General features: G+C 35.0%; 1 protein-coding gene and 1 long non-coding RNA gene across 7 annotated transcripts; one reads left to right on the plus strand and one right to left on the minus strand.

The window, feature by feature from the left end:
- Positions 1 to 2,025: 2,025 nt before the first annotated feature.
- Positions 2,026 to 14,914, minus strand: LOC126755234 (facilitated trehalose transporter Tret1). Of its 6 annotated transcripts, none has more exons than XM_050467650.1 (5): positions 14,749 to 14,914; positions 4,070 to 4,350; positions 3,818 to 4,009; positions 3,211 to 3,519; positions 2,026 to 3,038 (listed from the first exon to the last, which is right to left on the minus strand). In XM_050467650.1, the coding sequence occupies exons 1-5, from the start codon at positions 14,775 to 14,777 to the stop codon at positions 2,254 to 2,256; spliced, it is 1,596 nt and encodes a 531-aa protein (XP_050323607.1). In that variant the 5' UTR covers positions 14,778 to 14,914; the 3' UTR covers positions 2,026 to 2,253. The 6 variants fall into 6 exon arrangements, with proteins under 6 accessions (XP_050323607.1, XP_050323608.1, XP_050323610.1 ...); XM_050467651.1 differs by having other exon boundaries at positions 4,070 to 4,358; XM_050467653.1 differs by having other exon boundaries at positions 14,612 to 14,914.
- A 180-nt stretch (positions 14,915 to 15,094) lies between these two features.
- LOC126755253 (uncharacterized) lies at positions 15,095 to 18,635 on the plus strand. Its single transcript, XR_007666475.1, has 3 exons — positions 15,095 to 15,267; positions 15,445 to 15,556; positions 18,505 to 18,635. It is a non-coding gene; the product is annotated as an uncharacterized LOC126755253 (long non-coding RNA).
- The last annotated feature ends 5,274 nt before the right edge of the window (positions 18,636 to 23,909 follow it).

Genomic DNA, 23,909 nt, shown 5'->3' on the forward strand with positions numbered 1-23,909 from the left:
TTTAAAATAGGACTTCCGTATAAATTTATAGTAAATAGCAGAGGCTCTTTCAACAAAGCTGACAGCATACGAGATGTGAATTGTGAGTCTCGCTCTCAAGTTCATAATATTTTTAGAACCTTTAGATATATTGGAGTAGAATAGAAAACTTTCTCGTAGGAAGAAAGATCTCAAGTGTGACGATCTTTTCGCTTCGAACTAAGATAATATTCGATCAAATATTTATTTGATATAGAAGTTCTGAAGAGATTCATGAATGAACGAAGACTAGATGTACTTATACAACTTGTATCGATGGCAGAATTTTGTGGCTATACCAAAAAGTTGGTATCAGAAGCGCTTTGAAAATTACAAGAAGTGTTTCGGCCAAAGTGTGTGTCGTAATTGAGTGTGCTTAATTACTGCAAAATCATTCATGAAATACGTTAAATACCTACATATGTATGTATATATAAAGTTTTGTACAATGTAAATGTACAAAATTCAAAAACCTCTGAAAAATTGGTTCGGCCCCACTCACTATTTTGTTAAGAAATCATATTACTTAAACAACTTGAGCTGTCTTCGTCATAAGCTTTATTAGAAAATATGTTGTCAAATAAGGATGGTATATAAGGTGTTGCAACTGTTTACTAAAATTGCAAATCTCAAACACGAATTCTAAGTTGTGCATTAATATGTATGAAAAACGAAGTTTGGTGTACCCATTATACTAATGCAACCAGTTGCTCCAGAGTATGATAGTTTTGTTCACCTAACGGTTGTACGTATCACCTAAAACTAATCGAGATAAGTATATGGTTATGTACATATGTATGTATATATGATGATAAAAGTTGAAATCCAGTTGACTGTCTGTTTGTCCTTCCGTCCGTGCAACCTGTAACTTGAGTAAAAATTGAGATATTTCGATGAAACTTTGTAAGTGGGTTTCTTAGTACAAAAAAATTCGAGTTTGTAGATGGACGTAATCGGACCACTGCCACGCCAACAAATAGCCCTTAACCGAAAACATATAAAGTGCCATAACTAAACACTTAATTAAGGTAAAAGCTATAATTTGGTACAGAGGATCACAGTAGCAAAGGGCATCTGTGGGCAAATGTTTTTGTAAAAGTGGGCATGGTCCCGCCCTCTAACAAGTCTAATATACATACATACCTCCACTTAAGCTACAACAACCAAATTTACTGCGTTCAAATTTTATAAGAACCTCTATCGACTCTGTGAAAATGGACGAAATCGGAGGAAAACTCTGCTTACTCCCCATATAACGGTACTGTTAAAAACTACTTAAAGTACTTAGCCCTTCATTACTTGTTCTAATATACATACTTATATACATAAGCTTACTGGATACCGCTTCTAATATTTGATTATCGTATTATATTAAAAAATATGGATTTTTGATTAATTGAATAAAAGTGAGCGTACAAAGCTTAAGGTGTAAAAAAATGAGATCGAGATAAAGTAGGATCTTGCAGTCGCATAAGTTCTGGTTACTGGCCAGCATCTGAAAAACTTGCGGGATGTCCACAGTTCCAAAGCTTGAGCGCAAGAGAACAGCGGTGTACTGTCTTATCCCCAACCTAACCAAATTAGTGTAAGTGGAGCCTCTCATGCTTAGCAGTTTCCAGCGAATCCATTGTAACCCTAACATGTCGGATAACAAAGTAGCTGGATGCTACCGAACTGTAAGCGAGCTCAAGATTCATTTTGCTCTGCTATCGGAGTGAATGCACACCTCTATAAAGGAAGCTGCACTTCGGAGCTGTACATCTGCTGATTCCTTGATGACAGCCATCTACGATTAAATTACAGTCTGGTAGAGTTAATGGAAAGCATCCGGTAGTAGATTTTCCCTCCCGCCTTTCTCCTAGACTTCAATCCGTTAAATATATATTAATTACTATATTGTTGTTTTTTTTATTATATTCTAAATGTATTTAGTTGTATATATTAAATATTAAATTTTAAATCACTAAATGTAATAAAATCTTCTACCAGAACCAAAATCTATCACAGTTTAAGTTTTACATATGTAAATTTTATTCTTTTCGAAAGTTTTTTCTTTTTGTTTGCGTCGAATATTAAATTCAAATTGGTTTCAGTTAACTGTTAAGCTACTTATAGAGATAATTTGTAAAGCGCAACAACTCAATACAAAAGCTTTCATTAACAATTACTTTCACTTCCTTAAATTAAACAAAGAACAAGTAATTAATTAAAGCACTTTCTCTGCACTCGATTGGCTCATTTCACGGACACTTCCTGCATTTCTACTGGAGCGGCTTGATAACGCTGAGATTTAACGCCAGTACGGAACTGGTCTTCAATAGCGAGCAGTGTTCGTCCACGTGTCTCTGGCAGCACGGCGTATACATAAACTGCCGCTATGAATGCCATTATACCGTAAATAACGAAACAGTAGTCTTTATCTAATGCATTCTTCATCGCCGGATATGTTTTAATGCAGATGAAGGCGAAGCACATGCCCACCGCCACTGTCAGGCCCGAAGCTGCTCCGCGCACTTTCTGCGGAAAGAGCTCCGATATCATGAAGAATGGTAACGTGTAGAGCCCGAATGTGCTTAAGATAATGAAGGAAATAATTGCAATGACCGGCAAATATGGTATTAGTTGTAGCCATGAACACCAGTTATAGCCGGCCAATAGGAACATGCATATGCACATACCAAGCGCCGATACAATACCCGAACGACGACGTCCCCATTTCTCCAAAATGATTCCAAGAAGAACTGTGGTTGCGACTCGTCCAACGCCGATCAAGATAGCGCACATAAATGGGTCTATATTGACGCCAGCCTCTTGTGAGATTTGCACAGCGTAAACGACAACAACAAAGATGCCTGTTAACTGTTGGAATGCGAAGAGGCCCATGAGTATTAGAAGTGGCTTGTAGACCTCTGGTTCGCGTATGCTCTTCAAAAATGGCGGTTTCTTTACACCTTCACCCAATTGGATAGATTTCTGCAGTAAGTTATATTCGGCAACCACTTCCGGATGAGTGATTTCGTCTGGAATTTGGGGAGGGAAAGCAATGAAATTAAAACTAAATGTCAAGTCATTAAGACAATTTTATTCACTAAATTTTTAGAGGTTTGTGAAATGCATAATAATGCCTATATTTACGAGTGTCCCTCAACGTCAATTGAGTGATAAGCAAATATGTTCTTTTCAAAATTTTACCTGTTTTTTCCAAGCCTCGAAAATAATTGAGCGCTCTCTTCGCTTCCTCAAAACGCCCCTTAGACACTAGCCAACTGGGCGATTCGGGCATTGGAATAACGCAAAGCATCGCTACTATTTGATAGGCACAGCAAATCATTGAAATTAACTGCCAGTCATTGCGAATGAAATATCCCATTATATACATCACTAGAATACCCGCAGCAATTGATACCGATGTGCCAAGAATGAGTCGTCCACGTATGCGCGGTAAGCTTATTTCGGCGGAGTAGACACCGACTGGTGCGCTGGCGATTCCCATAGCAATACCTTGAAAGAGAAATTCATAACTTTAAATTTAATACCTACATACATATGTACATATATTAGGAGCTCATTTTTAAAAGCAATAAGAACAAAAAACTAGTGTGAATGAATCCTGGAAAATCTTAAGAAAACAAACGGGTGAAGGCCAAATGTCAAATTGTATATTACAATTTTTAAATGATAAAAATGTAAATTATTGATATTTGTTTATTATAGAAACTGTTTTTCATAAGTGAAATTATTTAATTCCTAATTTGTAGTTGGACGATAAAAATATAAGTATGTGGTCACTTCTACTCACCTATACAAAATCGCGACACCATCAGCTGTATAAAAACAGTATCGGCATTACTTTCCACCGCTAAAGCCATCAGAGCCCATGAAGCGAGCGCGATGCCATTCAACACATAGAGTGTGTTTTTGCGACCCATTTTATCCAGTAAAAATCCAGAGAGTAGACCACCGAGTGGGCATGAAAGTGTGTTGATGGAAGCTATAGATTGAAAAAAAAATCGAAAATTGGCCTGTAAGCAATTCATACGAACTATTTTACCGAACCATGAAGCCTGCGACTCGCTGAGATGAACAGCCTCATTGGGGTCCATCAGCTGTCGCAAAGTGACTGTTGGCAAACTCAGCGCCATTCCGGTAGAGAGTAATCCAATATTACCAAGTAGTACCATTAATTCTTGACGTCGTACTGCACGACTCTGTTCGCCCAGCGGTACTTTTTCTGTGGGTCTATTAAGACCTGAAACAATTTGCGCTGTTTTACCATTTTTCGTGGTCAGAGATTCCAGTTCCTCTGATTTGGCGGGATTATGTTCGGTCATACTGTTGTGCTGACATAAAAAGGAAAAAATAAATAAATAACTAAATGATAATCAAATATTACAAAAGTATTAAATTATGTAACCAATCAAAATCGAAATCTTTGCACGTATGGTAAGCATTGAGTACCAGAAGACGTTTTAGATATAATATACATACATAATTAATAAATCAAAATATTTTGTGGCAATTGGTATGGAAAGAGCAATTAGTCTATGTTCGGTGATTAATCTTCATTGTAATTATCAAACGTACATTTGCACGGAGGGGTAGTCTGGCAGCACTCAAGGGGTCTCGTCTTTGTTGAAAATATCGTTGATAGTCCTATCAGCTTACCTAGCGTTCACAGAGGTATAGCAGGAAAAAAGTTACCATATAAACGTATAAACCAAAAACATAGAAGTAAAATAATCAACCTCTCTGTAAGTAAGGATACTGATGAAAACATAAGCACGCTTATGCAGACTCAGGTAGCATTTGAACGATATCGTCCGTTTACTCTCGCCTCGCCTTTCGTTAAAATCATTATTGATTTGCATATGCAGAATTTTATATACATATTTACATACATAAATCAGATGAGTCAATGGTAGCAACAGAAGTCTATATGATTTTCAAAGGTTTCGAAAGTTTTTTCTTAAGAAATATTTGTTTTAAGACAAGAAAATCTTATGTAGATCCTTCAACCGAGGTTTCAATAAAATTTGTAGAACCGCTTTCAAGTGTTGCAAGCAGCAAAATGGTTATAAAAATGTATTTTAGTAATAAAAGTACATACATATGTATGTATATTAGGGCGGGTCGAATTTTTTTCGCATAAAGCGGCTAGCAAAAGAGAAAACTACAGAAAATTCTAAGAAAGTTTTGCCAAGAAACCATGGGTCTAAAATTAACTCCCAGTTCGCGCAGAGCGACTTTAGATTTTGAGGTCCTACTTATTAAATTGTACTCAAAAACCTATAGTTTTAAAAATAATAGCATGCCATGCAATTAATGCAATAATAGCAGGCTTGTGTAACTTATTTTTTTTTTTACGTGGCTGAGCAAAAAACAACAAAAAAAGCAATCGTACGGTACTCTTACCACACAACACTGCGAGAAATTGTTAACACTGTAATCCAAAATAATTCATACTTCGCTCATCCTGAAATATATTTTACTGGCAATGCTTTATGATAAGAGAAAAGATGTTCGCAATAAATTTTGAGTGCTCAGACTACTTTGATCTGGTTGACCTAGATGATGACAGTGTTTTGTCTGAGCCTCCATTCTCAGCAAACATTCCATACGAACACTTGTTGCAGTTTATTGAGTCTGATGATCCGTCGCTTCCGAACCCAGGGATTCCATGTCGTACCCAAGCAACTGAGAGTTGTGTACAGCTTCTGACAACAGTTTCCCGACGCGCTATTGCAAAGAATAGAGACGATATCATGGCCGTAACTATAGAAAGTCGTACTACAACACCACGCATGGAATCCAAAAAAGACTTTAAAACCTAAAAAACTAAAACTAGAAAAGATTCCCTGTCATCAGCAAAAAAACCAATGTCTGTAACTTGCACCACAAAAACATTTAATTTTTTGAAAACTTAATTACAATAATAAAATTTTATTTTCGATCCACCGTATTTTCCACAATTTTAGAATTTTTTAAAAAATATGGGAATATCTGTATGCTGCATACATAGAACCACAAACTCTCATTATAATCGAAGAAACCAAGCACAATTTTCCGGATCGCTTCTTATGAAAGTATAGGTTTTTGAGTACAATTTAATAAGTATTACCTCAAAATGTAAAGTCGCTCTGTGCGAACTGGAAATTAATTTTAGACCCATGGTTTCTTGGCAAAACTTTCTTAGAATTTTCTGTACTTTTCGTTTTTGCTAGCCGCTTTGTTGGTTTTTTTCCACCCATACAAATCGACCCGGCCTAATGTATATACATACATAGTACCGTAACATCATACCAGCTCAAGCCTCCGCGGACCTCCAGAAAACATGTTTTCGGACGGGTTTAAATAATCAAGTTATCGAAAACTAATGCCCGATTTCACAGTCCATACTTAAGTTGTGCTTAAGTACTGAAAATGGGAGACTTAAGCAGTGCTTAAGTAACAGATGATTTTTGTTTTGAATTGAATTGTGAAAAAATATAGAATCGGATTGGGATTTCCACCAGTTTCAATAGGTGCTCCGACTCGCTAGCGGTGAAATTCGGGGTTCTTTTGTTCGATGTAACTTTCCTGGCAAATTTATGTATTGCCTGTTATAATTTAAATAATTCAAACATATTTTTATGGATGACATTTGTAAAACATATGTATGTTGCCCACAAAGTTACCATATATCATAATAAAATTCCTTAGAAATTAAGCATTGACTGTGAAAAGCTAACGACTACTCAGTCTGCAACAATGCTTAGCTAAGAGAGCTAAGCCCAACTTAAGTATGGACTGTGAAACCAGGCATAAGTTGATCAATAAATATTCCAATTCCTGAATTTTTCAAAATGTTCGTTTTGCTTTTGTAGACTTAGTATTTATCGGTTCACACCGATATACATACATATGTATACTATATATAGGTATAATTATGTAAGTAGGGTACTTCATGCACTGATTTTTTTATATTTCAGAGAATTTATAAAAATACATAGGTTTTTATGTACGTAAATCAATCGATAACAATTGAGCGGCGCTGAAAGTAACTGACAGTTATCTTCGTACATTTAAACCATATGTTGCACAAAAGTATACTTGTAGTTTGTAATACCACGATACATACAGGTATATCGAAATAGATATAGGGTAGTATACACATACATACTTACATACTTATGTACATGCATAATTGAACAGGATGGCAATACCTGTCAGACCGTTTGATTGATCGAGCAGAGGATAACTCTCGTAAAAAATTGTAGTATCTTGAGTAATAGACTTATTCCTTATCACCTGGACTCACGTGCATATATTATTATATAATGCATAAAAGGAGAAAGAAAGTCTTTTAATTCGCTGACCTATGTCAATGCCGTCGTATATCTCGTACAGCTCTTCGTTCCATCGAATGCGATATTCGCCGTGGCCAACGCGGAAAGGACCATAAATCTTGCGCAGAACTTTTCTCTCGAAAACTCGCAACGTCGACTCATCAGTTGTTGACATCGTCCAAGCCTCTGCACCATATAGCAGGACGGGAATTATGAGTGACTTATAGAGTTTGGTATTTGTTTGTCGAGAGAGGACAGCACAGATAGATCCATTAAATCTGGAATATGAACTAAGTAAGTTGATCTTGTCGCTCAGTGAAGAGTTTTTTATCTAGACTTTCGTATTTTTATGGTGATATTATATTAATATATTCATTTAATAATATTTAAATTAAATAGAAGTTTGTCAAAAAGTCACCGTTTTCACCCTAAGGAGAGATAAAAACTTCTATAATCAAAATGTTTGTCTTCTTTCTCTTTTTTACAACATTTTTCATTCGGTGTTATCTGCAAAGCTCCATGGCAAGTGGTCGAACAGCTGCATATGCAAAGAGAGTAAATCTTGTGTAATAAACAATTAATTTAAAATCAATCAACATTAATCAAAATGTTGTACACCACCACACCAGCGCGTTACGCCAATGATGCGGAGCAGCGGTCAATATTGGAGCGATATGATAATTTATCAGCATGTCGCTTTAATTGATTCAGTAAACATTGGACTGTCTAGAGCTATTTACAGTTCATACATTGCGCAATGTTGTGAAAGATTGAGTACACAGTGGTGTGCAGAAAAGATGGGAGTGGGAAAACATGAATAGAAAGACTGCTAATTAAGATTCTTTAATAAAACATAAAGGAAAACATTACATATCCATCGCCATAAAATCGAGCTTTAACAGAATGACTATTGTTCCACTGAGTTTAAGTTTTTAATGGAGTCAATGGAGTACAGACATTATTTAAACGAACTATTTACCGAATTAAAACGAGAATATTAAAAAAGATTGGTGAACAATGAAGAGGTATATTCATATATATATTCGAGTGTTCATTTGGAATCACGTTTTTGGAATTAAAATCAAAAACATATGTTTATAGTTGTTTACTTTTGTTAGAGCTTAGTAACTTGAATTATATTACTTTTAATGAGGATATGTTTCTTAAAAAAATATTTAAATGTGCAAAGATCACAAAATGCCAGTTTCTACTCGCTCGAAATAGTGAAGAAAATATAGCAACCGTAGCTGAGAGAGTACACGAACACCGACTCGGCGGCGTTTGCGGCAACTATGTAAGTAAAGCGTACAAAATACAGCTTATCCAAGCACAAGCGACATCGTCTCACTCTATGTGCTCTTGAAAAGTTCCAAGAAGATCCAACGTTTTCGAGCCAAATTTTGTTCAGCGATGAGGCCCATTTCTGGCTCAATGGGTATGTAAACAAGCAAAATTTCCGCATTTGGGACGAAAAACAATCTGAAGAGATTCAAGAGCTGCCATTTCATCAGAAAAAACAACGGCTTGGTGTGGTTTGTGGTGGTGAAATATCGCGCCATGATAACCAGCTATTTGATGCCTGAAATTGAAGCTCGTGATCTCGGCGTCATTTGGTTTCAACAAGACGGCGCCACTTCTCACACGTCGCATCAATCAATGGATTTATTGAGAAAGCACTTCGGTGAGCAGATAATTTCACGCCTTGGACCGGTCGATTGGCCGCCAGTTACCAGTTGAAATGCTCCAACGAGTCATCGAAAATTGGACTCAAGGAATGGACGATCTGAGACGTAGCCACGGCCAAAATTTGAAAAACGTTATTAAAAAAAATTAATGTCAAAGAATGTACTTTCGAATGATAATAAAGATTCTCCATTAAATTTGAAGTTTCTGGGTTTTTTCTTTAAAAAAGTAGGAAACTTCGAAATGGATAAACCTTTATAAAATGTTTGACTCTTTATCCTATTCAGTTTAACGATACAAAAAATGGTAAACGTGGGCAAAGTTTTCTCAGAAATAATTAATTTCTTATAGAAGTTGTGGCATGTTTTGTATTGATATAAAAAATTGAAACAGGTGAAATATTTCAAAAATATTTTCAACTGTACATATGTATGTCTTTTGGCTTGTTATATAAATAATTGATTATTATTAAAGTGTTAGAACAGTCGATCTCGTCAAATATATATTTTTAAGTGTAGGAGATGTTTGTTAATTATTAATCAAATTGACAATAACAACACTGAATATTTTATAAAATCGATGTATTCAAATGCTATATAATATACATACATAAGTGAATTTCCTCAAGTAATACTCGGCATTACTTGAGATTTCTCTTTATTTGTAATTAATCAGCTCGGCGCGCACTTCACTTTGCGCATAATTTCCGTCCAATAAAAAAAAACACAAGCAGTTCTCACATGTACTTCAAATCAGTGTTGGGCGACACTTGCTGAAACTGCGTTCACGCGAGCGCTCTTTTGTCGCTCATTATAGGTAAATTCTCTTTTGCTGTTGGTCATTGCATTCACACGAGCAACACGAGTCCGAAAACTTCAGTCGGCCAATTTCCTTATTAATATTTTATAAAATATTTCACCATTAATTTGCATATTTGGGTATTACAAACAAAAAAATAGATAATAAAATTGACAAGTAAGGAAGGGGTAAGTTCGAGTGCAACCGAATATTTTATACACTTACAACTTGCAAGAATCAAAGCCAATGAAATGCGTTAAGATGTAAAATCAATCATACTTAGTAAAGTCAGCCGGATGTTCGAAAATCCTGATATAAGTTATATAGGGGCTAGGCCAAGTTTTCGCTCAAATTGATCTATTTTAGGCACAAAGATACACTCTTATGAATAAAACACACCCTTAGAAATTCTTTATATTAAGTATATGCTTTTTGATTACATTTTGATATGCAGACCTACCAATATAAGAAAAGGATTATCCCTTAATTTCAGTTATATACATATGTATATCACACATTGAGCGACATTTTTTTTATCAAAAGGCAACTATAGCTACCGGGGTCTAAATATTCGGTACCTAGGATCTTGAACAGTTTTGGTTGGATTTGAACAATTTTTTTATCATAAGGTGGCATAGATTAAAGGCATTATTCGTGCAAAGTTCAATGCCATTCTATTAATTGCTTCTAGATTTGTGAGCTGGAAAGTAAAAGAATCAAGTGGAATTTAAGATTGTGATATATGTATGGAAAGAAAGACGCCTACTTTATTGTCCGAAGTGACATGGGAATATGAAAAGAAGAAAGTTGGGACCCGAGATATGGGATTTCGCCAATAAGTGGGCGATGCCACGCCCATTGTCGAATTTCTACCCCGGTCCTTGAAAACTTTTCTCATACCACCTCGGCGGTAAAATTTAATGTCTCTGGTGCATTTAGTTATTAATTTATCGCGCTTTTAGTAGTTTTCAACAGTACCGTTATATGTGAAGTGGGCGGGGTTTTCAACCGATTTCATTCACTTTTCACACTATCGCTAGTAGTTCTTGTAATATTCGTGCCGGGCGAATTTGGTTTTTGTAGCTTTAGTGGTTTAGGAGATATGCACATTAAACATATTAGGGGGCGGGGCCGCGCCCACTTTTTCAAAATTTTTTATCCACAGAGGTCCCTTGCCAATGTGATCTTCTGTGCCAAATTGCAGTTTTGTATCTTAATTTAGTGCTTAGCTATGGTATTTTATATGATTTCGGTTAATGGCGATTTGAGGGCATGGCAGTGGTCCGATTACGCCCATGTACGAACTCGAATTTTTTTTTGTACTAAGGAACTTGTATACCAATTTTTATCAAGGTATCTTAGTTTTTACTCAAGTTACAGCTTGCGCGGACGGACGGACAGACAGACAGTCAACCGGATTTCAACTTTTATCGTCATCCTGAACATTTATATATATATATACATATGTATGTATATAACCCTATATCTATCTCCATTAGCTTTAGGATAAGAACAGAAACCGAGCCGCACAAGCAGAAGCGACACGGTCTTTTTTCGTCGTCCCCTTTACAAAAAACGGGTTTTGGCGGCAAAAGAGTCCTCATGTGAACGCAGTCAAAGCAAGCGAGGCAAATACTAGCATTCACCAATCTGCTTATTTGTTATCAGTACTTCACAACGTAACGTTGATAGAGGTCAAGTTATCTGAGCTATAATAGTCTACACATTTATAAGTTTGCACTTTGTTACTTCAGCGACTAAGTGAATGCGCATATTAAATGCGAATATTTGTATAGGAAATATAAAACAGTTAGTCAGCTGTAAATATACCTACATACATACATATGAATATTTGTACAGTTAGAACACTGCTGACATAAGATTGTTTTATCTGAGATTATGTGTAAGTACTTTTGCATTAAATTTGTAGACGTTCTTAGTTATTAAAGTAAATATTATTGTTATCAAAAACAACATAAAGCTGAAAAAGTTGCACAAACTCGAATGGGGGATTTTGGCACACTACTTAGTACACTTTATTATCTACAATTTCGAGTTATGAGTACCTCCAGGATATTAGTTCCAGCGCCCAAGAATTGCAAATTTCTTCAGGGTTACATTAGATTATTCGAACAAAGAAGGTCAAATTGCTTTATGTGCTGAAGTTGGTCAGGACCGATTTGCTACTGAAAGTTTCGTCATTGCGGCCGCTTGATCTAAATCTCAACAGCCTTGAAATCGCTGCCCTGTCGGAGACATCATAAAATCTAATAATTAAAACCGTATTCATTCTAGTTTCATATTTACCCGCACAGATGTTTCTATAAATTATATACATACATATCGCATTTATTAAACAAAAACCGATTTACTATAAATCAATTAAACTTTCCTTCAAGAGGCTGAACCATAAATCAAAGACGTTAATTAAGTCATTAATGTAATTTCCTTTCTAGCCACTTTATGCTAATTTTGAATAACAGTATTAGAAAATTATCACGATTAGAAGTAGGTTTTATAAAAAATTGTATTGAATTAACTAACTAAGAGTAATTCATACTTATGTGTTTATGTATATACATATGTATATTTAAATATAAATAAGTTAATGATAGATGTTTATGAATATGAATTGAAACTGATACAAATATAAAACTTTTTTCGGTTTATGAACGAGAACAGGATGCAGTTAAAGATAGTGTGGTCCGCGATGTGACACAATCGCTAAAGATGAGCTCTAGTTTAGTTCAAGCTTTGTGGTGAACTTAGTCAACACATCAAAAGCGGTCTCCAAACCGAGAAGATCATTCACACTTGTTACAAATAATACAACCATCGAAATATATCGGAATACCCAAAGGAAAGGGCAAGGTAGCATTAAACCGTATTAAATTTTACTAGTGAACAAGATTCTATTTACGCTTTTAAGTCACTACAGCATTACCGTTAGACTTTAAGGGTATGCTAACTCAAAAGCATGCCAATTCTTGATTTAATTTAGTCTGGGCGATGAAAATAAGTAACAAAAAATGCCGAGTCCAGCAACCAATCTCTGAGTCATGTTAAGAAATTTTAGATTTATTTTTACTTATATCCTGAACTTTACTTGGACCATTATACCTACGCATAGTGAACATTTTCGTACACGAAGTAAACATTTAAAATACTTTTAAATTCCGATTAAAGCGTTAGAGTTTTCTAATTAGATCATTATCAGTATTTGTAGTATCAAACATATTGCTTTTCTTTCTTTTGTTTATATAATATGTGCATTAAATCGGCTGTTATCAATCTAAGCGACCTTCTTGAGAATAAAACTGCATTGACGTCAAAAGCCCTCAAATTATGTAAACAAAATACACGTAAATAAATTTGTTTTTATATTAATTTTAGTTTGGAGTATAAATCAGCGAAACTGAAGTAATGTATCATACTACTCCATCTGTAATTCCAGCAAATTGCTTAATTCTATTTCAGTGAACTATTTCGGCAACCTCGTTAGTCAAATTTATATACAATTCCACGAAAACCGTTATTATTGCGTTAAATGCACCCAAACAATATCTATGAAATCTATTCTATTTATCTTTTATCAAACATTAATAGCGGCTAATAAAAGCGCAGAGTATTTATCATGTATCCACGAGCACGAAGTATTTAGACCACAACTTTGTTAAACTTCGAGTATATTTGTAGAGTTCGTCTTTATTATACCCTGAACAGGGTATATTAAGTTTGTCACGAAGTTTGTAACACCCAGAAGGAATCGTCGGAGACCCTATAAAGTATATACGTATATAAATGATCAGTATGGTGAGCTAAGTCGATTTAACCATGTCCGTCTGCCTGTCTGTCCGTGTGTATATATACGAACTAGTCCCTCAGTTTTTAAGATATCGTTTTGAAATTTTGCAAACGTCATTTTCTCTTCAAGAAGCTGCTCATTTGTCGGAACTGCCGATATCGGACCACTATAACATATAGCTGCCATACAAACTGAACGATCGGAATCAAATTCTTGTATGGAAAACTTTCACATTTGACAAGATATATTCACGAAATTTGGTATATATTATTTTCTAAGGCAACAATGTAATCTCCGAAGAAATTGATCAGATCGGTTAACTATAGCATATAGCTGCCATACAAACTGAACGATCGGAATCAAATGCTTGTATGGACAACTTTCACATTTGACAAGATATATTAACGAAATTTGGTATATGTTATTTTCTAAGGCAACAATGTAATCTCCGAAGAAATTGATCAGATCGGTTAACTATAGCATATAGCTACCATACAAACTGAACACATAGTTACTAACAGAAATGCACCTGTGAAGGGTATTTAGCTTCGGTGCAACCGAAACATTAAACTGAATTATCCAAATCAAAGGACGATCGCCTTAGTCGAATTCCTTGAAGAAATGATCACTTGTGATCACTTGTAACAACCGCATTTGGTTATCGGTTACGATTAAGTAGATAATCTCAATCTTACAACTACACATACATATGTATAATTGGAATATATTTGTAAGAGTTTATCAGCTGTTTGGGTCGTTGGGCATAAGCCGCTCGACAAGTTCATTATTGTTTTTCTATTATTGAAATCAAAATGTACAAATATATGTGAACCGTATTGCACCTGATTAAAATCAACGCGGAACATCAAAACTGGATAAGCAACTTCAAGATACGACTGTCAAATATTAAAAGAAAAATATTGCGACAATAAAGAAGTAAAAAAAGCACTGACAGTTCACGACACCAATTGTATATACATACTTCGGAGTGGGTACGGTCACTATCGCCGTAGTCCGAGTTGAAAAATTCAAAAACTGGTTTTTCCACTAAAGTTAGCTGAAAGCGACAAGCGAACAGCTGTTCTCTACACTTTTGAAGTTCAAGTTTGTCACATTTACCATATGAATCCACCAATAAGGCAGTTCATTCGAGCGCTTTCACTACCGACTGCACTAAAATCTGTGCTGGGACACGACGCGTTGTACTGAATGGTTGTACCGACGAAATATCCGTTTTATGTCAGACGGTCCGATTTGAAGCAGTTACGCCAGCCGACTAAAGCACAAATGTCGCATAGCTAAGCGTTAAAGCGACATTCAAATGCCTCTGTGAGCCGCTGCCTTCACCACTACTCGATCATTAGCGCGCTCAACTAACCCAAAGGCTTGTTTAGCAGTGATGGGCTATCCGATGACCATAAAAACCTATTTAACAAAAAAGAATGTCAGATTTCTCACGGCATTGCACCGCACTTTGAGATTATGAGACGCACACAGTAACAAAGCTTTGGAGTGGCGCCGTCGACATCTATCGATATTAGTGCTCTTGCCTTTACGCTATCACAACCGTCACAAAGGAATACTAAAAAGAGTAAAGAAACGCAAAATTGGCCAAGCGGAATCGCAACGAAATCAACTGTGAGTATTTGTTATCATGAATGGAGCGTAGCATTTTATACCATTAGAGTATTGCGTCCGATTAGTGTTGGTAGGATCGTCGCTAGCTTTGTATATACTTATGTATGTATGTGTTGTTGCGAAGTTAAAAATCATTCTGAAAGACTTGCATGCTTATCTGTATTCTTGTAATTTCAGCTCTCGGGGAGCAAGACGAGGTTATCGTTTGTGATTGCAGGCATTTGGTTGGCCCCCTTTTATTCGCGTGCCATCAGCGATGGGGTTGAGGTGAACATTCTCCCATTGTTTGGTAAACAAAGGGCATATTACAGTGGTGGTCACGAATTAGTGCACTTGTTTTGTATCCATCTGAAAATCAAATTTATTTCGATAACACAAGTCTACAAATAAAAAGCGAAAAAATGCAACTGTCTTGGCTATGCGTGCATCGTTATCTTTGAAGGTTCCTAAGTTTGAATTAGAAGGTAAAAAAAAAAACATCACGTACGTAGTTTTCCAGTTACATCAAAAAAAGTCTCTTTGAAGAAATATTTGAAAAATGCCCTGTTGACTAATATACTGATAAAATTTAAAAATAAAAAAAAGTTTTTACTTTATGTAAGACGTTTATTATATCGTGTATTAATTACATATAACTATTGAACCTGTTTTGTAGATTTCCTTTTTGCAAATGGCGATTTTTTCTTGTATTCTCTATTACTTTCTCTCATTAGGAACCAACAATAATCCCCCATCATTGCAGGATCCCAGCGCCTTGATATCTCTGTTCCATTGTTAAAATATCTTGGTGGAACCTCTCTCCCTGTTCATCACTGACGGAACCCAAATTTTGTGGAAAAAAACTCAAATGTGAATGTAAAAAATTAATTTCTAGTGACATTCTGCAATCCATTCTTTGTGATGAGTCTATGAATAAACACCACTCTTCTGGATTATGTTGATAGCCTAACTTCTCCATAACACTTGCAGGATCAGTACAAAAGCAAATTTTATCTCGTAATGTAAAGAAAGAGGCAAACTCTTCATTACGGTATCTAAACGCGGTGACCTTTGTACCTTTGGCCAGTAAATTCCACTGCTGTAACCTTGACGCTAAAAGTTCTGCTTGTTGTTTAGATAAGTTAAGGTCAAGCACTAAATCATTAAGTTCAGGCTGCTCGATCAAAGGTGTTTTTTTCTTTTCTTCTTCATCTTCGGAAATCTTATACACAGGAGACTCTTTGCTTCTTTTACGGGATATAATATTCTCTTCTATAGCATCATCAACAGCACAACGTCCAAGTTCTGTATCTAAATCCTGTGGCAATGGTGAAACGGGAATTGGTAAATTTTCGCCATGAGGAACGGGTCGTTTAGCTGAAGATATGTCGGGATGTTGAATTTTGTGCTTATTTTTTTTCCAAAAACGCAAAAGCAAAAAAATTAAAATCCACATACGTTTGTCATACAAAAATAGCAATCGGTAGCATGGTTTGTCGGCTCACACCAGATCATCGGAATAGCAAAGGGCATTGATGATCTATTTCCATTAAGCCAGTGGCTTAAGTTTGACATACAAGTCTGGCAACAAATATGAGGAGTCCAATTCCGATCTTGATTCACTATAGGAAAACCAAAATACTTGAGATATGCTAATTCAGTCACTTTAGTTATTAATCTGGCATGAGATTTAGGTGTATACAAGCCACAAACATAACAAAATGAATCAGTCGATGTATTACAACCACGTTTTCGTACTTTAGACATTTTATTCAAAAAATCTCACTTTCCACGGCTATCGCAATAAATATACAACTACCTTCAAGTTTTAAATTGATAAACAAGAAAGAATACAGATAAGACATACGAGAAATGTCATAAATACTCTCGACTAACAAATAACTGAAAGTATAAATGGATTTGGCGCAAGTAGAACAAAAAATTTACTTAATACTACGTAAAAAAATAATTTTTAAATTCTTAAAAATCTTACGTGATACGGAATTTTTAAATATGAATTGATTATTAGTACACCTAATTTAATATAAAAACACCAATAGCCAATCAGTTGCATATTGCCTGTAGACTAGTGTAATTAGTTGAAAAGTTTTAAACTACCTACCTTGACAGAATTCAATTCTTATTTTAATATTTGGTTGAAAATAATCTATTTTTGATAACTTATGTATATCTGCTACTTAAACATTCAACTAAAATACCGCATCGTCTCTTCGGAATTGCATTCCAAGCCTTCCTTCCTTCTTCTAAGTTCTTCGGTTTTCAAATTCTTTATTGAATTGAGATTAGTAGACTAAGCCAGCCACTTCAAAACATTTTTTTTTGTTTTCTAAGGAACTCTTCAGGGGACGGGAATTATGTTTTCGATCGTTATCTCGCATAAAATCTACTTTAAATTCAAATTGTCTTCAGCGAAAGGTATCACATGGTTCTCAAGTATGCTCTTTTACCCATATTGATCCATTGTTATTTTCAGATCCAAATCTATAAAATTTCAAATCATTGGCTTCCAGAAACTGAGTGGTTCCCAGTGTGTTCTCTTGCGAAAGTAAGCGTTTAAATTTGTTTAAAACAAGAGGCTTTCACTGGGTTATGTATCTTCTCTCAGTTCTACAGGATGCAGCAATAACGTAATTTACCTTCTTTATGTTCTTGTAGTTCCTTGGAGGTCCTTAATAGAAATCCTTCGAATTATTGCGTCTTTCTTTGGAGACACTTTTTAACGGCCGTGGAGTCTGTTTCTGTTGTGCCAAACTTTTGTTAATGTTGTATGGAGTTGGGCACCTTTTTTGTGGGCATTTCACTTAAGCTCTTGTATTAGCTTCTTCTTTTGTCTTTTGTCTTTTGTCTTTTCTAATTTCAGTCGGCAGTATTTATAATTTTTATAATTTCTCAAACTTATTTTATAATTACCTCAAATTGTGTTGTCCACACCGAAACTAAAATCGCAAATATCACCAAACTACAAAATGTGCTAAGTGCGTGTTCACCTTTAAATCATCACTACTGACAACATTTGCGTTTTTTTTTATAACGGATGAAAACAAAACCTTGTAAAAAGTAACGGAATTTGACAATTTTGTAAGTGCCAGCTAACAATATTTTTGTGGGTGTTTTAGATCAATGGAAAACAACCAAAGCCAACTAAAAAACATGAACGTGTGTACTAAATTCGTGGCAACCACTGTGGAATGTTGAATAAGTTCATTGGTTGTTGGACTTTGGGGAATTCTCTTTCAGTTCCATCATTAAGCCGTGCGATAAGCCTACATCAGTTGAATATACATACATACATACATACATATAAAAGAGATCACATAAGAAGCAGTAAAGTTCATGAGTGGTCAGTGTTTACTTTCAGAAAGGTGATATGCTTAATATTTACTAGTGCTTAAACACTACTGTATGGCAAATACATATATACAGTTATGTGCATATTAAAAGCAGCGCAAGTTGGAATATGCTTCAATGCGAAAAACTGATCTATTTGTAGTAGCAATTTACTTAAAATTACTTAAAATTGTGCTTTCGGAGTGCTGAACCGCAATCAGTTAGGATGATAGATGTATGGCATTAATGGAGGTCCTGTTGCGAAGATGTACCGTCGATTTCCGGAATAAAGCGTATTCGTCTAAATATTAGTTGGATTATTAAATTAGTGTTGTTAACTATTTAAATTTTTGTTTAGTTAAATCTAAGTATTTTGTAGTTAGTTTTACTGGGATTTATATGAAAATATGTACATACATTTTCAAATATTTTCTCCTAACCTTGAAATCGTATTAACTTTGTAGAGAGAATGTAAAGAAATATAATGAATTTTTTTATTTATTTCTTTATTTAAGTATACATACGCCAAACGGCATTATACAACTAAAAAATTTAAAATTATATAATATTTGTTCTGTAATTAAGAGGGAGGGATTAATAGTATTTAATAATAGTATAAATAAAACTACAAATTGAACAAAAATTGTAAGAATAGCAAATTAGGAAGGAAAAAGTGGAAAAGGTGAGACTTGGGATATTGCAGTAGACGTGATTTGATATCTGGGATGAAGGCACTGAGTGATCTGCTATAGAAGTCCACATCACTATGTAATGAGTTGACGAGCCTGGCCAGACGGTTGTGAGAACCATTGAAAACGTAGCTCTGGGTAGTTTTCATAGTCTTCAGGAGACGGTTACGTCTCAGTGAGAGACCCACTGAGGCAAATTCGAAACTGCTGAAGATGTCTGGCGCATCGATAAGGCCGTTCACGACTTTGAAGAAAAATATCATGTCAGCTACTTGACGACGTTCTTGCAGGCTGTTGATGTTATAGTGTTTATAGAGATCAGACACTGTGTTGTAACCACCAGGAATACCGTATCGATAGGCAAGACATTTACATAGCTTTGATTGTATTTTTTCAATACGACTAGAGGCAGCATCGGTATAAGGCGTCCAAATTACAGTGCCATATTCTAAAATTGGCAGAACCATTGATGAACAGTGAGTTGGGATTCATGAAATCCTTACTAGTTCTAGTAATGAATTCCAGAACTTTTAAAGCTTGGAGAGTGATCTTCGCAATATGCTTGTTAAACGTCAGTTTATTGTCTATGATGATACCCAGATCCTTTACATGATCCACTTCACTTAACAACTCATCGTTTAGATAATAATTAGCTGGTATTCTGATATGTGACAGTGAGTAGGATACAGTTACACATTTTCTGACATTCAAGTCCAATTTGTTTAATCGGCACCACAACGAAAGCTTGTCTATGTCATTATGAAGAACTCGAAGGTCTTGCTCACTGGTTATCATTCTGAAGATCTTCAAATCGTCTGCATAAAGCAAAAATTCTGATTGAAAGTTATCGCCAATATCGTTTACGAAGATATTAAAGAGAATAGGCCCCAGATGTGACCCCTGAGGTACTCCTGAGGTTACATTATGCTTAGCAGACAGGTATCCGTCTATATCCGTCCGTATCTTCTAAGTTTGTTTCGCAGAATAGTATGATCCACCCTGTCAAAAGCCTTGCTGAAATCGGTGTAAATGGTGTGAGCTGAGTGGCCATTGTTTAGGGCATTTGCGTAGATAAACAGGTTAGAGGAAGTCGACCTTCCGCCGACGAAACCATGCAGCTTGTTGGTGATAATATTTGTGAAGAATGCAGTGAGTTGTGGAAGAACTATGTTCTCGAAAAGCTTGGCCAAAGCTGATTGGATGCAAACTGGCCTATAGTTAACGACCTCAGACTGTGGACCGTCCTTGTGAATCGGACAGATGTAGGATGATTTCCATATAGTTGGGAAGACACCATTTTGTAGTGAGTAACTGAATAAGTGTGTGATACATATAGTACATAGTATGTGTATTCGTCCATATAATAATTTCCAAAAGCAAGTTTATTTAATCTTATATTCCTAGCTATTTTTTTGAACATAGTTGTATATGTAGTATATACCATATATTTTGAGCGTAGTCCTCTGATATTCAATGGAATCATTTTACTAAAATTTAATTTTTTTCGAAGAGGATAAACGCAGTAGACGTTCCCAAAGCTCCGTAATGAAAAAACACAATTTTTTTAGGTGACCGTAAAATTTATGTGTTAAATAAATGACATTTAAATGATTTGCCATATATGAGGTAGAAATTTTAATTATTTTCTTTTTAATTTTGGAGTATTGTGTTATTAAATTATGAATATTTTTGTACTCATTGTTTTGAGTGCTTAATGAATTGTATCTAAATCACAAGTTTGCACCTTAATAATATTTTTAAAATTTTTTAATAAAATTATTGAAAAGAAAATATGTCAAGAATAGCGTCGACGCTCGATGCACTTCCACTGAAATTGCACCACTTGCTAAATATTACATGCATTATCTACAAGTATCTTCTATATTTATACTCGTATCGCACAATTACTTAAGTAAGATAACGGAATTAGACATTTCTTAACGGTACTTCAACGGAAACTGGTAGTCATTTATAAATAACAGTATATTGCGATCTAAGCTGCAAAAAACAGAAATTCTTTGAATCACATATTTGTATGTAGTTAGCTTATATGGCTATAAAATAATTATGAAATGCAGTTCAAATAATCTCAGTTGTTGTTTCTCTATAATTCAACATAATCGTGAAATGTTGTAATAAATGTAGTACCGGGTATTTTTGAATAAGGATTACTTTTTCGCATCATCTTCGGTTTTTAATTCGCCACTTTTCTGTTGAATTGCTAAAGATTTACATGTGAAATCAAAAACACAATTGAATGCAATGCAAAAAGTATATGTGACCTGGTCTACGGAAAGGGGGCTTAGGTGTCAAAAAAAAAGGAGAACAATTAATGAGATAACGAGAAACTGACGATTATTTTTAACAGCTTTTCCCAGAAAACTAGTTTTCGCAGAAAACTCCCTCTTCGTAGACCAGGTGACCAGGACCAGGTCACATATGGGTATTTCACTGAAGTGATATAACGTCTGCCTTTATCTCTATTTATTTATTCCCGTCTATTTGATTTACCTTGTTTGTTTATTAACATACGGTAACTACCGTATATATCGAATCAAAAGTTCTTGAATATATTCGTACATACATACATACATACGTCAAGATATCTTAAAGAGAAATAGTTTTGAGTTTGTCCACTTTTTCTTCTTCTTTAAAAAAGCAACGTAGTATTTCACTATTCCACGATTAGCAAAGCTTTTATTTGTTTGAAAAAATGGGCGTTTTTCATAGGAAATCTTTCCAACAGGTAAATCATACCTACTTAATATTTCTGGGCTGAACTTTGTGATCTTTCTGACACTCTAAATGTAACTTTTCAGTATTGAGCATTTGTCGTGCTACCATTAATGTATGTATACACAAGTGTTTTATATGAACTCAATTCAGTTTTCAGAATTCATTAGAAAGACGGGGAAATCTACTTCGGGTAAAATGGAATCTTGTCTTAATTCACTATTTCGTATATAAGTCAACTCTTTTAAATATAATAAAGGGTAGTAATACGCGGTTCCTCTAGCTTAACTGACATATAAGGTACACATGAACAGAAGTATTCGTAATTTTGCACGGAAAAAAATTGTAACAATAAATTCTTAATTGTTCACAGGTGCTACCAATGCATTCATTTCACTTTAGCGCAACTAACATTTTCATTAATATTTTATTTCGCGAAAAATTTGTATTTAAAGAAAAAAGAATGGAATCAAATGGACCATTCAAGACCGTTTAGACATTTTGTAAAAATTGGGATTTTATGGTCGCGTTTGAAAAACGAAAAATAATTAGAAAGACATGAGCAATATTAAGGAAATAAGTGAATTACTTTGGAGATTAAGTATCACCAGCAATATTAATCACCTCAAGAATTATATGTATTTTAAGAATAACTCAAGAAGGGAATGGTTCCTTGCACTTATGTAATACACGAACTTGAAAGATAAGAAATTAACTCATTCGAGCACTTATTCTAAGTGATAACGCGCCTCCCACCCAAATGAAGCTGAAATGATAAAGCAAAATTGGTAAAATGTTTATTTCATCACATGTTGAGATTCGTAGATGTGGGCAAATCAATGTTTCCATGTGAGTTATTGACAGTTTTGTTTTTCGATCAACCGTACATGAACGTCATGAAGACGTTCTCGAAAATGGCATGAATATACCGATACTTTCACAAGAGAAAGCTGTGGACGGATATTGGCATACAAAAACACGTTACTTAATGGTATTTTTTATGCCCTGAACAGTCTTCATTGAGACCCGACTAAATATGAAGTATATGTACATAATCATACTTAGGTCTATACGCGACCTAGCCCCTCAGTTTTTGAGATGTCGGTCTGAAGTTTTGCACCGATACCAGACCATAACATATAGCTGGCGTACAAACTGATTGATCAGAAGTCAGACCTTTTTCATTTGATATCTTCACGAAATTTGGCAAGGTTATTGTCCAAACCCCGGTATAATCTCCATAATTGTTCAAATCGGACTACCATAGCATATAGTTGTCATACAAACTGATCGATCAAAACCTAGTCCTGCTGTGAAATTTTTGTTATTGTGAATTAACCGACTGTTTTTCAAAGCATTTTTTTAAGCAACGTTTTTAACAGGTCTCATGCGATGTCAATACGATGATTCTTCTGATCAAAAGTACTCACTGTGAGGAAGAAAACTGCGTTAGCAGATGCTTCACGTCTGAATTTGCATTGCTGTTTTAGCGATTCAATGATTTTCTATTTCTTGCGCTTCCAAACTTTTATTTTTTGTTTAAAATAAAACTATCATATACCACTGTATATATTTCGTATTTATGAAAAGCTGCCATTTGACTTTAAATGTCCGCGCATTTCCGATTTATATGACCATTTCAAAAAATTAAAAATACGCAAGTGGGAAGTGGTAAATTGTAAAAACCTTTTAAATCTTATCGTAATCATATTTTATACTCTCGCAACAAAGTTGCTAAGGAGAGTATTATAGTTTTGTTCACATAACTGTTGTTTGTAAGTCCTAAAACTAAAAGAGTCAGATATAGGGTTATATATACCAAAGTGATCAGGGTGACGAGTAGAGTTGAAATCCGGATGTCTGTCTGTCCGCCGTCCATCTGTCCGTCCGTCT

This window comes from Bactrocera neohumeralis, chromosome 4 (assembly GCF_024586455.1).
Source record: "Bactrocera neohumeralis isolate Rockhampton chromosome 4, APGP_CSIRO_Bneo_wtdbg2-racon-allhic-juicebox.fasta_v2, whole genome shotgun sequence".
Taxonomy (NCBI): Eukaryota; Metazoa; Arthropoda; class Insecta; order Diptera; family Tephritidae; genus Bactrocera; species Bactrocera neohumeralis.

Coding starts and splice junctions, on each gene's coding strand:
- LOC126755234 (XM_050467649.1), bottom strand. CDS start 14,495: ATGTTCCGCGTTGATTTTAATCAG. Junction 4,359..14,471: donor TCCGCGTTGATTTTAATCAG/GTGCAATACGGT, acceptor TTTTTATGTCAG/CACAACAGTATGACCGAACA. Junction 4,010..4,069: donor GTCGCAGGCTTCATGGTTCG/GTAAAATAGTTC, acceptor TTCAATCTATAG/CTTCCATCAACACACTTTCA.